Source organism: Pleurodeles waltl, chromosome 2_2, assembly GCF_031143425.1.
Source record: "Pleurodeles waltl isolate 20211129_DDA chromosome 2_2, aPleWal1.hap1.20221129, whole genome shotgun sequence".
In the NCBI taxonomy this organism is placed as follows: Eukaryota; Metazoa; Chordata; class Amphibia; order Caudata; family Salamandridae; genus Pleurodeles; species Pleurodeles waltl.
In genome coordinates, this window is record NC_090439.1 from 880,780,827 (window position 1) to 880,797,229 (window position 16,403).

The 16,403-nt window shown below is 49.0% G+C and overlaps 1 protein-coding gene across 1 annotated transcript in view; it reads right to left on the reverse strand.

Moving 5' to 3' along the window:
• PABPC1 (poly(A) binding protein cytoplasmic 1) overlaps positions 1-16,403 on the reverse strand; it is a 300,149-nt gene that overhangs the window by 106,175 nt on the left and 177,571 nt on the right. The window contains exons 9-10 of the mRNA XM_069220563.1: positions 15,431-15,703; positions 5,279-5,369 (exon numbers count right to left, since the gene is read on the reverse strand). Of these exons, the coding sequence (XP_069076664.1) occupies positions 5,279-5,369; positions 15,431-15,703 (364 nt within the window). The remainder of the gene's footprint in view (positions 1-5,278; positions 5,370-15,430; positions 15,704-16,403) is intronic.

Sequence of the window (16,403 nt, forward strand, 5' to 3'; positions counted from 1 at the left end):
ATCCAGCCAATAGGTTTTGTTATAGAAAAATATCTTTTCTTAGTTTATTTTAAGAACCACAGGTTCAAATTTAACATGTAATATATTGTTTGAAAGGTATTGCAGGTTAGTACATTAGGAACTTTGAATCATTTCAATTGCATGTATACTTTTCAAGTTATTCACAAATAGCTATTTCAAAAGTGGACACTTAGTGCAATTTTCACAGTTCCTGGGGGAGGTAAGTTTTTGTTAGTTTTACCAGGTAAGTAAGACACTTACAGGGTTCAGTTCTTGGTCCAAGGTAGCCCACCGTTGGGGGTTCAGAGCAACCCCAAAGTTACCACACCAGCAGCTCGGGGCCGGTCAGGTGCAGAGTTCAAAGTGGTGCCCAAAACGCATAGGCTATAATGGAGAGAAGGGGGGTGCCCCGGTTCCGGTCTGCTTGCAGGTAAGTACCCGCGTCTTCGGAGGGCAGACCAGGGGGGTTTTGTAGGGCACCGGGGGGGGACACAAGCCCACACAGAAATTTCACCCTCAGCGGCGCGGGGGCGGCCGGGTGCAGTGTTAGAACAAGCGTCGGGTTCGCAATGTAAGTCAATGAGAGATCAAGGGATCTCTTCAGCGCTGCAGGCAGGCAAGTGGGGGCTTCCTCGGGGAAACCTCCACTTGGGCAAGGGAGAGGGACTCCTGGGGGTCACTTCTGCAGTGAAAGTCCGGTCCTTCAGGTCCTGGGGGCTGCGGGTGCAGGGTCTTTTCCAGGCGTCGGGACTTAGGTTTCAGAGAGTCGCGGTCAGGGGAAGCCTCGGGATTCCCTCTGCAGGCGGCGCTGTGGGGGCTCAGGGGGGACAGGTTTTGGTACTCACAGTCGTAGAGTAGTCCGGGGGTCCTCCCCGAGGTGTTGGTTCTCCACCAGCCGAGTCGGGGTCGCCGGGTGCAGTATTGCAAGTCTCACGCTTCTTGCGGGGAGTTGCAGGGTTCTTTAAAGCTGCTTCTTGAAACAAAGTTGCAGTCTTTTTGGAGCAGGTCCGCTGTCCTCGGGAGTTTCTTGTCGTCGTCGAAGCAGGGCAGTCCTCAGAGGATTCAGAGGTCGCTGGTCCCTTTGGAAGGCGTCGCTGGAGCAGAGTTCTTTGGAAGGCAGGAGACAGGCCGGTGAGTTTCTGGAGCCAAGGCAGTTGTTGTCTTCTGGTCTTCCTCTGCAGGGGTTTTCAGCTGGGCAGTCCTTCTTCTTGTTGTTGCAGGAATCTAAAATCTTAGGTTCAGGGAAGCCCTTAAATACTAAATTTAAGGGCGTGTTTAGGTCCGGGGGGTTAGTAGCCAATGGCTACTAGCCCTGAGGGTGGGTACACCCTCTTTGTGCCTCCTCCCAAGGGGAGGGGGTCACATTCCTATCCCTATTGGGGGAATCCTCCTTCTACAAGATGGAGGATTTCTAAAAGTCAGAGTCACCTCAGCTCAGGACACCTTAGGGGCTGTCCTGACTGGCCAGTGACTCCTCCTTGTTTTTCTCATTATCTCTCCTGGACTTGCCGCCAAAAGTGGGGGCTGGGTCCAGGAGGCGGGCATCTCCACTAGCTGGAGTGCCCTGGGGCATTGTAACACGAAGCTTGAGCCTTTGAAGCTCACTGCTAGGTGTTACAGTTCCTGCAGGGGGGAGGTGTGAAGCACCTCCACCCAGAGCAGGCTTTGTTTCTGTCCTCAGAGAGCACAAAGGCTCTCACCGCATGAGGTCAGACACTCGTCTCTCAGCAGCAGGCTGGCACAGACCAGTCAGTCCTGCACTGAACAATTGGGTAAAATACAGGGGGTATCTCTAAGATGCCCTCTGTGTGCATTTTTTTTTAACAAATCCAACACTGGCATCAGTGTGGGTTTATTATTCTGAGAAGTTTGATACTAAACTTCCCAGTATTCAGTGTAGCCATTATGGAGCTGTGGAGTTCGTTTTTGACAGACTCCCAGCCCATATACTCTTATGGCTACCCTGCACTTACAATGTCTAAGGTTTTGCTTAGACACTGTAGGGGCATAGTGCTCATGCACATATGCCCTCACCTGTGGTATAGTGCACCCTGCCTTAGGGCTGTAAGGCCTACTAGAGGGGTGACTTACCTATGCCACAGGCAGTGGGAGGTTGGCATGGCACCCTGAGGGGAGTGCCATGTCGACTTGGTCATTTTCTCCCCATCAGCGCCCACAAGCTGGCAAGCAGTGTGTCTGTGCTGAGTGAGGGGTCCCTAGGGTGGCATAAGACATGCTGCACCCCTTAGAGACCTTCCCTGGCATCAGGGCCCTTGGTACCAGGGGTACCAGTTACAAGGGACTTACCTAGGTGCCAGGGTTGTGCCAATTGTGGAAACAATGGTACATTTTAGGTGAAAGAACACAGGTGCTGGGGCCTGGTTAGCAGGGTCCCAGCACACTTCTCAGTCAAGTCAGCATCAGTATCAGGCAAAAAGTGGGGGGTAACTGCAACAGGGAGCCATTTCTTTACACTTAGACATTGTAAGTGCAGGGTAGCCATAAGAGTATATGGCCTGGGAGTCTGTCATGCACGAACTCCACAGCACCATAATGGCTACACTGAAAACTGTGAAGTTTGGTATCAAACTTCTCAGCACAATAAATGCACACTGATGCCAGTGTACATTTTATTGTAACATACACCCCAGAGGGCACCTTAGAGGTGCCCCCTGAAACCTTAACCGACTATCTGTGTAGGCTGACTAGTTTTAGCAGCCTGCCACACACCAGACGTGTTGCTGGCCACATGGGGAGAGTGCCTTTGTCACTCTGTGGCTAGTAAAGCCTGTACTGGGTGGAGGTGCTTCACACCTCCCCCTGCATGAACTGTAACACCTGGCGGTGAGCCTCAAAGGCTCACCCCCTTTGATACAGCACCCCAGGGAACTCCAGCTAGTGGATCCGACCTCCAGTGCAGGAGCGACCCCCAGGTGGCCCTCTCCCTTGCCCAGGTGGTGGCTACCCCAAGGAGCCCCCCCTTGCCTGCCTGCATCGCTGAAGAGACCCCTTGGTCTCCCATTGATTTCTATTACAAACCCGACGCTTGTTTGGACACTGCACCCGGCCGCCCCCGTGCCCCTGAGGGTGTACTTTTTGTGCTGACTTGTGTCCCCCCCGGTGCCCTACAAAACCCCCCTGGTCTACCCTCCGAAGACGCGGGAACTTACCTGCTGGCAGACTGGAACCGGGGCACCCCCTCCTCTATTGAAGCCTATGCGTTTTGGGCACCACTTTGACCTCTGCACCTGACCGGCCCTGAGCTGCTGGTGTGGTAACTTTGGGGTTGCTCTGAACCCCCAACGGTGGTCTACCTTGGACCCAAACTTGAAACCCGTAGGTGGTTTACTTACCTGCAAAAACTAACACACACTTACCTCCCCCAGAAACTGTTGAAAATTAGTTTTAAAATAGCTATATGTCATTTATGTGAAAACTGTATATGCTATTTTGCTAATTCAAAGTTCCTAAAGTACCTACCTGAAATACCTTTCATTTGAAGTATTACTTGTAAATCTTGAACCTGTGGTTCTTAAAATAAACTAAGAAAATATATTTTTCTATACAAAAACCTATTGGCCTGGAATTGTCTCTGAGTGTGTGTTCCTCATTTATTGCCTGTGTGTGTACAACAAATGCTTAACACTACCCTCTGATAAGCCTACTGCTCGATCACACTACCACAAAATAGAGCATTAGAATTATCTCTTTTTGCCACTATCTTACCTCTAAGGGGAACCTTTGGACTCTGTGCATGCTATTTCTTACTTTGAAATTGTACATACAGAGCCAACTTCCTACAGTAACCATGCCAAAGAGGGTAATTTCCTACAGAAGCCATATTGATGACTGCTAGTAACGCACGGCTTGGTAAAGAACTTTCACTGTGTAGTCACTTTACCAATGGGCAGTGCTGGCATGCTTTGGCAAGGTTAAAAAAAGTATTTGATGTAGATGCTTCTAGGCATGCTACGTCTTTTTGCCCTTTTGGCAGCATGTCCTCTAGTTTGATTTCAAACGTAACGTCCTTTATTTGAGGTGTCTTTTTTGCTATTTTGGAGTAAATCTCAGTCTTTTGTGAAGTGAGAACTGCAAGGCACACCCCACAGGCCCAATGAGTGTCAGAACCTGCTTTCTCTCTGCCATGAGGACACTTGACATACAGGGCAGCTCAAATGGAATAAATTGACTTAAAAGTCAAACAGAATTGTAGTCTACTTCACTGCATCAGAAGACGTAGAGTGATGAAAACATTCAGACAAACTGACAGAAGGTGCTCCAATGTCCCACTCAAAATCTGGAAAAAAAAGGCTCTATAAAAGGCAACACAGGATTGGAAACCTGTGAACTTCCTAAAGGCACGCACAGGGTGCTTTTTTTTTTCCTTAGCTCTGCTAAGGTTAGGCTTATCTGGCCCTCCTCCTTAATTGTTCCCAAGTTGCGCAGCAATTTTAGGATTATATGGTGTGGTGTAGTTTTGTTAGATGATTGAGATTGGAATGGCCTTTAGAAGGTGCTACACAGTTTGAATAAGGCTAGTTTTTGCATCTAATTTGTAATTTAAGCATATGATTTAATTGTTCAAAGTTCCCTGAAACCTGGAGGGAATTAAGCTAGCAAGACTTAAGAAGACCCTATAATGCAGAAACTTTGACATAAAGGAGACCAGAATAAGAAGCATTTTTAAATTCTGTAAATGAGGATCCTCCTGGTCAGTGTTTCGCAAAGGTAAATGTCACTTGAACGCACCAAAAAGTAAGTCATCTGGCCTCCTTGTCCACTACCATATTTATCATGAAAATAAACGACATGATTCTTTGCTCAAAAACTCAAATATCGATAAGGGCTGGGTATCAAAGCAGTGCATCTTTGTGCCTGTGGTTGCACATGGTAGGAGTCGGCATTGATTTTGAGGGGTGGACCTTGCTTTTGATGATCAGACTAGCCTACAACTTGCAAGAGAAAGGCATAAAATGGAGACGGCTGTGCAAAAGAAAGTAGGAATTAAAAGACTGCAAGAGATAAAAGATGGGAAGTGAAAGGTAATTGCATGAGATAGAATCAAGGCAAGACAGCCCTGACAACTGGCAATCCCAGCACTTGCCGGCAAGCTTAAAGGAAAAACTGAGCCCCACTTCACTTTTTACCCACACAAATTAAGCACTGTACAGACTTTTAATACATATGCATGCAAATAAAAAAAGATGGCACCAATTTTGATCAGTTAGGCCATTTGGCTTACTGCGTCATTCATGTTTTAGAGTTTAACATTACTCACGATGAGGTCTAGCCCCCTGTGCAGTCCAGCGAGGACTTGGTCTTAGTTGGGTAAGCTGGCCAGCAGGGTAATAAGCTGCACGGTTCTGAGTCTGTTTGACAAAATCAAAGGTATTTCATTATAGTTATGAATGCTTTTTCAAATGTGTTATAGCAAATAGAGAAACCGTTATATTTCTTTTTGCACAATGTATTACTGCTGTGTCTAGGCTGTATTCATTTCTGAAAGTATTTTCAATGTTGTAAGGAAATGGCTCCCTGCACTTATCCCCACTTTTTGCCTGATATTGATGCGGACTTGACTGAGAAGGGTGCTGGGCCCCTGCTAACTAGGCATCAGCGTTCTTTCACCTAAAATGTACCATTGTTTCCACAATTAGCACACCTCTGGCACACAGATAAGTCCCTTGTAAAAGTTACCAGTGGTACCAAGGGCCCTGTGACCAGGGAAGGTCCCTAAGGGCAGCTGCATATGTTGCGCCACCTTAAGGGACCCCTCACCTAACACATGCACACTGCCATTGTAGATTGTGTGTTGGTGGGGAGAAAAAGACAAAGTCGACATGGCATCCCCCTCAGGATGCCATGCCCACAAAATACTGCCTGCGGCATAGGTAAGTCACCCCTCTAGCAGGCCTTACAGCCATAAGGCAGGGTGCACTATACCACAGGTGAGGGAATAGCTGCATGAGCGATATGCCCCCACAGTGGCTATTCTTTAGACATTGTAAGTACAGTGTGGCCATATTAAGTATATGGTCTGGGAGTTTGTCAAAAATGAACTCCCCAGCTCCATAATGGCTACACTAAATACTGGGAGATTTGGTATAAAACTTCTCAGAATAATAAACCCACACTGATGCCAGTGTTGGATTTATTAAAAAAATGCACACAGAGGGCATCTTAGAGATGCCCCCTTACCCAATCCTTCAGTGCAGGACTGACTGGTCTGTGTCAGCCTGCTGCTGAGAGACGAGTTTCTGACCCCCTGGGTGAGGGCCTTTGTGCCCTCTGAGGCCAGAAACAAAGCTTGCTCTGGGTGGAGGTGCTTAACACCTCCCCCCTGCAGGAACTGTAACACCTAGCAGTGAGCCTCCAAGGCTCAGGCTTCGTGTTACAATGCCCCAGGGCACTCCAGCTAGTGGAGATGCCCACCCCCTGGACACAGCCCCCACTTTTGGCGGCAAGTCCAGGGGAGATAAGAAAAACAAGGAGGTGTCACCCACCAGTTAGGACAGCCCCTAAGGTGCCCTGAGCTGAGGTGACCCCTGCCTTTAGAAATCCTCCATCTTGGTTTTGGAGGATTCCCACAATAGGAATAGGGGTGTGCCCCCCTCCCCTCAGGGAGGAGGCAGAAAGAGGGTGTAGCCACCCTCCAGGACAGTAGCCATTGGCTAATGCCCTCCCAGAACTAAACACACCCCTAAATGTAGTATTTAGGGGCACCCCAGATCCCAGGAAATCAGATTCCTGCAACCTGAAGAAAGAAGGACTGCTGACCTACAAGCCTGCAGAGAAGGAGGAAGACGACAACTGATTTGGCCCCAGCCCTACCAGCATGTGTCCAACTTCGAAAACCTGCTCCAGCGATGCATCCGACAGGGACCAGCGAGCTCTGAAGCCTCAGAGGACTGCCTTGGACTACAGGACCAAGAAACTCCTGTGAACAGCGGCCCTGTTCAAAACCAGCTATTTCTTTGCAACAAAGAAGCAACTTCCAAGGACTTCACGTTTCCCGCCGGAAGCGTGAGACTCTACACTCTGCACCCGACGCCCCCGGCTCGACCTGCAGAAAACCAACACCTCAGGGAGGACTCCCCGACGACTGCAAGCCCGTGAGTAACCAGAGACGACCCCCCTGAGCCCCAACAGCAACGCCTGCAGAGAGAATCCAGAGGCTCCCCTTGACCGCAACTGCCTGTAACAAGAGACCCGTCGCCTGGAACGAAAACTGCATCTGCAGCCCCCAGGACCTGAAGGAACCGAACTTCAACGCAGGAGTGACCCCCAGGTGACCCTCTGCCTAGCCCAGGTTGTGGCTGTCCCGAAAAGCCCCCCGTACCTGCCTGCACCGCTAGAGTGACCCCCCGATCCCTCCATTGTTTCCTACCTGAAACCTGACGCCTGCTTTGCACACTGCTCCCGGCCGCCCCTGAGCCGCTGAGGGTGTGTTTTATGTGACTACTTGTGTCTCTCCCTCCCCCCCCCCCCAGTGCTCTACAAAACACCCCTGGTCTGCCCCAGAGGACGCAGGTACTTACCTGCTGGCAGACTGAAACCAGAGCACCCCTGTTCTCCATAGGCGCCTATGTGTTTTGGGCACCTCTTTGACCTCTGCACCTGACAGGCCCTGAGCTGCTGGTGTGGTAGCTTTGGGGTTGCCTTTTTCAAGGTACTTAACTGTGTGCCATGGGTGTGCCAATTGTGGAAACAAATGTACAGATTTTGGGAAAGAATACTGGTGCTGGGGCCTGGTTAGCAGGATCCCAGCATACTGAATCAAAGCTGGCATCAACACTAGGCAAAAAGTGTGTATGGGGGGGGGGGGGGGGGTAACCATGCCAACAGTGGCACATTCCTACAGTGCTGACAGATCACTTCATTAATATGAGTTTCTAAATTCACAACTGATATCATTAAAGGCCAACACAGTACATTAATACATAACGGAACAAGATAACAGATTCTGGTAAAGACTACTCCAAATGCAGCTAATACTTGAAGTTGAGATCTTAAAAGTTACATATTTAGGCGTGGCTTGAACTGAAGAAAATGGCCGCAGCCAAAGGCAGCTCCACCAGAGAAGCTAATCATGCATCCGATAATTAATTCTCTTCCCCCTGCAATACACTGTCTCCCTCCTGGAGCCCCATGACAGCTGTGATACCTACATTACGAGCGGAGGCCTCTTTAGCGCACCGAGCGAGAACAGAAGAGCTTGGAGGCCTGCACAGCCTGTGACGAATGTGCAGCCACAGGCGCATATACGTGAGCAGCAGGGCCAGCAGGAACAGACACGTCGGCTGGGAAGGAGACGTCCCCCAGAGCAGGCCAACTACAGCCACTTAAGACAAGCGGGCAGCCCTCGAGCTGGTGTGGCCGCCAGCTCAACCAAAGCAAATCACCGCCGGCCTGACGACAGGGTCGCTCGCTCAACAGGACCAGATGGAGCGGCACCGCCAAACTCGGATGGAAGGCCAGAGAGACTACTCCTGCCATTGAGAAAAACAGAACTGCCAGCAAGCAGGGAGAATGGACAGTAAGAAGCTAATAACAGCTCTGCGGCCCCTGAATATGGTACAAAGAGACAAGTATTAAGAGGGGCATTGGTCTCAGCCCATAAAGTCCACATCCCGGGGTGAGCAAGGGAGATTTAGAACACCTGGGATTACCGTGAAGGGGACACTCCTCAACCCCCTGGCGAGGCCTCAGACCGTTGAGTGAGACCCTTGCATACGGGGCTCAAATGGGACCTGGCAAATATCCATTAACACCGTCTTGCCTGGAACTCGGGGTTATGGGGAACAGCTGCGTTCTGGATAGCCAAAATGTGGAAGCAACTACAGCCTGTGACAGACCTGCGTCCGGCCCTGGTATGGTTGGGGTGCACCTACATCAAGCAAACAAAATGGACAAATATGTGGCGCCTCTCCTGGTCATACCAGCCCAATTAATTGGGTAGGGGTAAATGGAGGAAATGGAAGAGGGGTGTAAACCCGCAGAGCAGGGTGGTGGCTTGCCACTGGAGGGAGATCCCTCTCTCGAAGAACTAATGGCAGCAATAAAGGATCTGAAGGGGACCTTGGAACCAAAACTCAAATCTATGTAGCCCTTCTCCGGGTAGACTACCAGAAACTCTACGAAAAGGTAAACACAACAGAATCCTATGTGCTAGGTCTCCGAAGTATTGTAGCAACATTGGAAGAAAGAATATGTAAATTGGAAAAGCACACAACTGGCAGCGAGTCTCGAGGGCACGAGGGAACATTAGAATAGTAGGTGTTCCGGAAAAGGCAGAAGGGCCCATTGCTGAACTGCTCGTGGAAGAACTTACCACTAAGTATGTTAGGCCAAAGAGACTCCCCTACTTTTCTTTTTTTATGGCTGTGCAGACTTATGCGAGGAGGACACAAAATGTGCCCTTCATAGCCTATCGGTGGCTTGGGGAGGTTTCCCCTCCCGAGCCATGTTACACCTATCTCCAAAGTGAGAGGGTGTTACTGCCCTCTCCCTGAGGAAATCCTTTGTTCTGCCTTCCTGGGCTTGAGCTGTTCAAGCAGCAGCAGCGAGGGCAGAAACCAGTCTGAAGGATGGCAGCAGCGCAGGCGGCCTGGAAAACCCTGAAAGACTGGTGGTAGCAAAGCTTGTGGTTCTCTAAGGAGCCCCCAGATTGCATGGAATAATACTTCCAATACTTGAAACAGTATTGGAGTATGAGTCCAACATGTTTGATCCCAAACAAGCCGTGGTTCGGAGTTACCGTTATGTAGCTGGACATAGGTAGTGACCAATGTCCAGTAAACGCGTAAAATGCATCCCCGCAATCACCAAGTCCAGGAAAAAGAAGCCTTTTAAGGGAGCAACCAAGTTTAAAGGGAGCGAGCACATCACTGGGGTCCTGGTTAACAGGAACCCAGTGAACACTGTCAAAACATACTGACAACAGCAAAATGGGGGTAACAATGCCAACAAGCATACAACACCCAAAGAATAAGTTACTTACCTTCGGTAACGCTTTTTCTGGTGGTTACAATAGCTACCTGTGGATTCCTTCCATTATGAATTTGCCCTTGCGCCAGCATCCGACGGAAAGTCTTCTTCCCAGCTCTCCACGTCGACGAGGACGTCACAATTGCACAGCTCCACGCAACTCCATCTGACATCACCGTGCCAATAAGAGGTCCTCGCCGGCGTGCTGACGTCAGTTTCACCCATTTTTTACATGCCTTTGAGGCGAACAGGTGAGAACCGACTTCCACCATAACTCCAATAAATACATATATACATAAAACCTTCATGATGTATTATAATCAAAAACCATAATTTATGTATAAAGGAAAAATATCAATATACACATACATCTATACAACCACATATCCTAGTGCAATCAGACAGGCAACGGGGAGGCGGGTGGGACTGTGAGGAATCCGCAGGTAGCTATTGTATCCACCATAAAAAGCGTTACCGAAAGTAAGTAACTTGTTCTTCTGATGGATACAAACTACCTGTGGATTCCTCACCTTATGAATAAAGTCCCAAAGCAGTACTGCACTCTGAGGTGGGTGCCCATCTGATTACACCAAGAAATCCTGTAAGACAGATCGTGCAAAATGGCCGTCCCTCCGAATCTCAGAATCCAAGCCGTAATGCTTTGGAAAGGTATGGAGGGACGCCCAAGTTGCCGCCTTGCAAATGTCCACCACCGGAACCCCCCTTGCCAGGGCCGAAGTGGCCGACTTAGCCCTGGTGGAGGGGGCCCTGATACCCTCAGAAGGAAATTTCTTTGCCAGTGAGTAGCAAACGTTTATACAAAGAAGGACCCACCTGGAGATTGTTCTTTTATGGACTGCTCTGCCCTTCCACTGACAAACAAACCCCACGAACAGCTGATCCTCCAGGCGAAAGTCTTTCGTCCTCTCAGTATAAAAACTGAGAGCCCTTCTAGGGTCCAATCGATGGAGTTTCTCTTCCTCTTTTGAGGGGTGGGGAGGAGGGTAGAAAGAGGGAAGGGTAATAGTTTGCCCTATAGGAAAAGGAGTGACAACTTTTGACAGGAAAGCCGCCTTGGTGTTCAGTACCACTTTATCAGGGAAAAACAAGGTAAAAGGGGGCTTTACGGAAAGGGCTTGAAGCTCCCCAACCCTCCTAGCAGAGGTTATAGCTATTAGGAAAACAGTCTTAAGGACCAAATACCTTAAAGGACATGAATGCATGGGCTCGAACAGTGAACCCATAGGAAATGTTAAAACAAGATTCAAATCCCACTGAGGCGTATGAAAGGGTGTGGGAGGAAACTTATTAAGCAAGCCCTTAATAAATCTATTTACAATCGGAGATTTAAATAAAGGGGGCTAGCCCGGGAGGCAAAGAAAAGCCGATAGAGCAGCCAAATAACCTTTAACCGTAGCCACTGCACAGCCTTTCTTTGCTAGATCAAGAGCAAATAACAAAACATCTGAAAGGTGGGCATTCAAGGGATCTTTCTGTTTCTCTCCACAGCAAATCACAAATTTAGCCCACCTACCGGCATAAATGGACTTAGTGGAATGTCGCCTGGATGATAGAATAACATCCACTACATCTGGGAGAGAAAAGGAACTCAGGTTGCCCCGTTCAATCTCCAGGCATGAAGGTGCAGGCTCTGGAGGTGGGGGTGTATAACCTGCCCCTGCGACTGCGAGAGGTCTGCCCTGAGCGGGAGACGGAGCGGAGAGCACTTTGAGAGTTGCAGAAGGTCTGCGTACCACACCCTTCTCGGCCAATCCGGTGCCACCAAGATGACTTGGGCCCTGTCTTGGTGAATCTTCCTCAGAACCCAAGGAATCAAGGGTATGGGGGGGGGGGGGGGGGGGGGGAACACGTAAAGCAAATGGTCGTCCCAGGGTATTTGAAACGCACCCCCCAATGCTTCTTGCATTGGATACTGGAGACTGCAGAACGATGGGCAGTGCGCATTCTCCTGAGTAGCGAATAGATCTACCTGCGGAGAGCCCCACATCCCGAAGATGTACAGGACCAGGTCCGGATTGAGACGCCACTCGTGATCGGCCGAGAAGTGCCGACTGAGACTGTCCGCACGTACGTTCAGAACCCCAGCCAAATGATTTGCTATCAAGCAAATCTGATGGTCCTGAGCCCAGGACCAGAGCCGCAGAGCTTCTCTGCAGGGAAGGTACGACCCTACTCCTCCCTGCTTGTTTACGTACCACATCACAGTAGTGTTGTCCGAGAGGGCTTGAACCGACTGACCGCGAAGGTAAAGGAGGAAGGCCTTGAGAGCCAGACGTATCGCCGGCAGGTCCAACAGATTGATATGAAACATCTGTTCCACCGGAGACCAATGATTAAACGCCATAAGTACCTGCGCTAGAGTCAGCATTTAGAATTTCTCCTGCTTGAGATACCAATTCAAAATCCTCAGGTCTAGGATCGGTCTCAGGCGACCGTCCTTCTTGGGTATCAGGAAATATCTAGAATAACAACCCTGACCCGTTTTCCTGCTCTTGAACCAACTCTACTGCACCCTTCGATAACATGGCCAGAACCTCCTGTTGCAACAGGAGATGGTCTTCTGAACAAAATGAGATATTGGGGGGTGGGTGGGTTGGGTAGGGAGGAGGGAACTCCTGAAAAGGGAGAGCATATCCTTTTTCCACAATATTCAACAAGCAGGAGTCTGTTATCAACTCCCACTTGCGGAGAAAAAGACAAAGCCTTCCCCCTAGAAGTGGGTAAAACTAGGGCTGCTTCCCCTGCTGTTTCCACCAGAGGAAGAGGATGATGATGGATGCTGCTGGGCTGCCCCTCTAGTTCTAGCCCTCCCTCTACCGCTAAAGGATCAATAGGATGGATTGGCAGGTTGTTGGGCCGAGTACTGGGGCCTCTGAAAAACTGCCCCAAGACCAAACCCTCTGAACCTGTGAAAAGGCCTATAAGGGTCAGCAGGGGTAGCCTGTAAGCCTAAGGAATTTGCTGTAGCCCGCCGTCCTTAAAACATTCAAGGGCAGAGTCCGCTTTCTCTCCAAACAGCCTTTCACCATGGAAGGGCAAGTCTAGTAAGGTGGTCTGTCCATCTGAGGAGAATCCGGAGGACCTCAGCCAAACATGCCTCCTTGTAGCAACAGATATCCCCATTGCCCTGGCAACTGAGTTCGTTGTATCAAGGCCAGATTGTATAATCTGCTGTGCCGCAGCCGCGCGTCCGAAAAGAGTGTTCCAAAAGGCCTCTGTGCGTCCTGTGACAGATCCCCGACCATAGCCTTGGCTGAGTCCATGAAGGCGTGGACATTCCTGCCCAGCACACAGGTAGCGTCTGCAGCCTTGAGCGCCATGCTGCAAGACGAAAATATCTTTTTCGAAGACTGTTCCATTTGTTTGGACTCTATCAGACGGGACTACAGGGAATGAACCAGGAGCAGACTTTGTAGAGCAAGACGCTTGAACCACTAAACTCTCCAGGGTTGGATGGAGTGAAAGGAACCCAGGATCCCCAGGTGCTCCCCTATGCCTCCTTGCTGCAGCCCTATTCACAGCCGGAGACTAAACTAGTTTCCTTCACAAGTCCGTAATAGGCTCCATCAATGCCTTGTTGAAGGGCAGCATAGGATCAGCCAAGGACGTAGAGGGATGCATCTCAGTTAGCAGATTTGTCTTCACCTCTGCTGCAGATAAAGGCAGTCTAAATAGTCCGCTGCCTTTCTAATGACCGAATGAAATGTCGCTGCCTCCTTTGTAAACTCCCCTGGAGATGAAATGTCCCATTCGGGGGAAGTATCCAGCCCACTGGCTGATCCCAATCCTTGGTATTCATCCGAATGCTCTACAAGCTCGCCCTCCTCCAACTGCAGGTATTCTTCCTCTTCAAGGAGACGCAAGGCCTTCCTTCGATATCTCAAGCGGGACTCTAGCCTTGGCGTCGACATCTAATTCACAGACGCCGAAGACACTGGTTTCGAATCCCGACAGGGCACAGGAGAGGATGGATGAATCCGAGAATCACTCTGATCCGGCGCGGACACAGACTCCAACGGCACCATCTTCAGAGCTGGCTGGCACAAAGGTAATTGGGCCAGATGACCAGGGGATAGCATCGGCTGACGCGGTGATGGCAACGGCGCCACAGATCTAGAAGGTGACGCCATACCTCATGGAGACATCATCGGCGTCGACCCGGCACCCCCAACCGGGCTCAAACGGCATAAACGGCCTCATCTTATATGGAGCCGGGGATCCCAGTGAAAATGCTAATGGCCCCGTGGGACCCGCCGGTGCACCAGCAGGGGCCATAGACTGGAAAACAGCACACATAGCTTTTAGAAATGCTGCTAGATCCGCTCCCAGAGCCGGGAAGGCAGGATATCTCTGTTCTTGATACTTCTGCTGCACATCAGGCTCTTGTGGTGTCAGTGAAAACTGAGGCCTAAGAAAAGCTTGGCCTCTCTTTCTTTTAGTGCCTTAGGGTTCATGCTCTGGCACGATCCACACCCCTCGACGTCGTGCTCAGAGTTAAGACACCAAAGGAGTCCCCATGCGGATCAGTGACCGACATCCGACAGCCACATTCATTACAAGGCTTGAAACACGATTTTCTCGGGGGAGACATTGTAACTACTAAAGCTACAACTATCCAACGAGCCAGGAAAAAGAACCGTTAGCGTCGAAGGCACGGAAAAAAGGAAACTGACGTCAGCACGCCGGCGAGGTCCTCTTTTTGGCCCGGTGACGTCAGACTGAGTCGCGTGGAGCCGTGCAATTGTGACGTCCGTGTCAATGTGGAGAGCTGGGAAGAAGACTTTCCGTCAGATGCTGGCGCAAGGCGAATTCATAAGGTGAGGAATCCACAGGTAGTTTGTATCCATCAGAACTTTATTTTTCAAATAAAAGGCCTTAAACGCACAACAAGCATTTTCATCATGTCGTGCTGCAAGCAGAAGTTACAGACCCTATGTTAGTCTGATTAGGGCTCAACTCAAAGGGATTATTTTCCATTACCTCCCCCCGACATGAGCCATTCCTCTACAATGAACTGGCGCCAGGTTCAAGGAAATTACAAGCGTACAGTCTTCTTGAATGAAGTGTTATATTTAGGAAGTGTTCGGTTAACCCGGCTTCCAAATTATAAATTATCCATAAGGAGAAGCTTTCATAGCACACACCAATAAAAACAACGCTGAACCATATAGTGGGGAAAATAAAAACAATGAGCTGGAAACTATGTCCTTCAACATTATGGGTTATGGGGCACGTATCATGGAGCCTCTGCTTTACATAAGAGTTCATAGTTAGATGCCAATTTCTCAAGATTTGTTTTACAGTTACATTGTATTGCAAATACAACACTTTTCTACATTTTGGAACACAAAAAAAACAACAATCCAACATCTTTCCTATTTAGAAGTTTGCAAAAGTGCTGCCTAATATAAAAATGTTTTACCTGTGGGATTGCTGCCATAAAATAACCGGATGGTGGTGCCGGCTGGTATGGTGTGATCACAGGGTTAGGCACAGCCCTTACACTGGCCATTCGTTGCATGTACTGGTTAGTGAGATGGGCCTGCCGTTCTTCTTTGCGTTGGGCTAAAGCCACATACAAAGGCTTGGTGGCAACAATCCTCCCATTCATTTCTGTGACAGCTTTAGTGGCTTCTTCAGGAGATGAGAAGCATACAAACCCAAACCCTTTACTGCGTCCACCTTCCATCATTACCTACACAAACAAAAGTTTCAAAGTTGGAAAAACGTGGCAAAGCAAAAATGTCAAACACTGGAAGTCATGCATATTTAGAAGGAACACTTGGTAAGAGTGCAGAGCAATTAAAATACACCATTTACTTGCATGGAAAATAAGTTCGAGATTCAGAAGCTTTGCACAATTCCACTGTTTATTGGTTCAATATAAAAACCCATTTCTGAGAATGTCAACAAAGGCATAGCCTGGATAGACACTGTAAGCATCAATGTATCTCTATGCGTCCACCAATATATATTTTATTTTAGTTACCACACCACTAACTTTCTTTCATGGGGGTGGAAGGATGATGGCATGTGAATCTATAAGAACTTTTAACTGCAAAACCATTATTACAGGTCGCTTCGGATGCATTAAATCTTCTCTAGTTACACATATTTTGCACATATTAGGTAAAGGTATTACCTCCTTTGGGAAGAAGGGTCAGACAACAGTGAATGCAAACAGCTTTCAGTACCAATTGTCAAAGTGAAATTGCTTGACTTGTTTCTATAGCTACACAATAGTGTTTTGTAAACATATGCCATGAGGACCATATGGGCCACATGCTAAGATGGTCCTTTTTTACCTAGTTGAATAAATCCTAGGCTTAGCTATTTGTTTCCTGTTCACAAGTGGATAACCGCTTGTAGGAAGTTGGCTCTGTATGTGCTATTTC